The sequence below is a fragment of the Buceros rhinoceros genome, unplaced genomic scaffold, assembly GCF_000710305.1.
Source record: "Buceros rhinoceros silvestris isolate BGI_N320 unplaced genomic scaffold, ASM71030v1 scaffold6904, whole genome shotgun sequence".
Taxonomy (NCBI): Eukaryota; Metazoa; Chordata; class Aves; order Bucerotiformes; family Bucerotidae; genus Buceros; species Buceros rhinoceros.
Window position 1 is genome coordinate 34300 of NW_010408747.1, and position 784 is coordinate 35083.

Consider the following 784-nt stretch of genomic DNA (forward strand, 5'->3'; position numbering starts at 1 on the left):
AAAACGAGGACAAAATTCTTCCTGTTAGATTTTTGGCAGTACCTAGTTTATCTTAATCCTTGCCTCAAAAAAAAAAAAAAAAATTCCACCTGTAAAACCAATTCTTAGAAAAAGACCTTGCAGCCAGGCTGATGTAACTGGTGTAAAAGACAGTGAAAGCTTTCTTCCGAGACAGGTACCTGTCTCTTGGCTCCAGGTAGCTATCCAGTCGAATTTGACCTTGAGACAGTGCTGTTGTGAAGACTTTAAGTACTTCATATATAATAACCTTTAGCTTTTCAGTAGAATTGAATGCAAACTGTGCAAATGACCTAGGCTTTTTTCTGGGTTTTTTTGTTGTGTTTTTTTGTAGTCTGGAACATGCCCAGTTTGTCGTCATGTGCTTGCACCTGTGCTTCCTGAAGCAAGTGCTGCCAGCGTTTCCTTCATGTCTGATCGTGATTCAGCACCTTCGGTTCATGGTCCTGCAGGAGCTTTCAACTAGGGTCTGAAATGAAATCTTTGCCACCAAAATAAAACTGTACATTTTGCCTGTTTAATTACAATGTGAAAACAGTTGAAAACAAAAAGTTACACGTAAAATACTATCTATGTTATACACTGTGGTTTGGAAAGAAGGTGCCGGACTCCCTAAACTCTTTAGATTTATGATAATAGCTTAAAGTTTCAAACTGCAAGTTAGACGAATGTGCAGCCTTTTTTCGTAGCAGAATGTAGCTGGTAACTGTAACATCTAAAGCTTGGATTAAGATAAATTTTTCCAAAAAAAATTCACGTGGCACTT

General features: G+C 37.9%; 1 protein-coding gene across 1 annotated transcript in view; it reads left to right on the plus strand.

Moving 5' to 3' along the window:
* The window catches only part of PJA2 (praja ring finger 2, E3 ubiquitin protein ligase), a 21386-nt gene extending 20902 nt beyond the window's left edge, over positions 1–484 (plus strand). The window contains exon 8 of the mRNA XM_010134961.1: positions 353–484. Within this exon, the coding sequence (XP_010133263.1) occupies positions 353–484 (132 nt within the window). The remainder of the gene's footprint in view (positions 1–352) is intronic.
* The last annotated feature ends 300 nt before the right edge of the window (positions 485–784 follow it).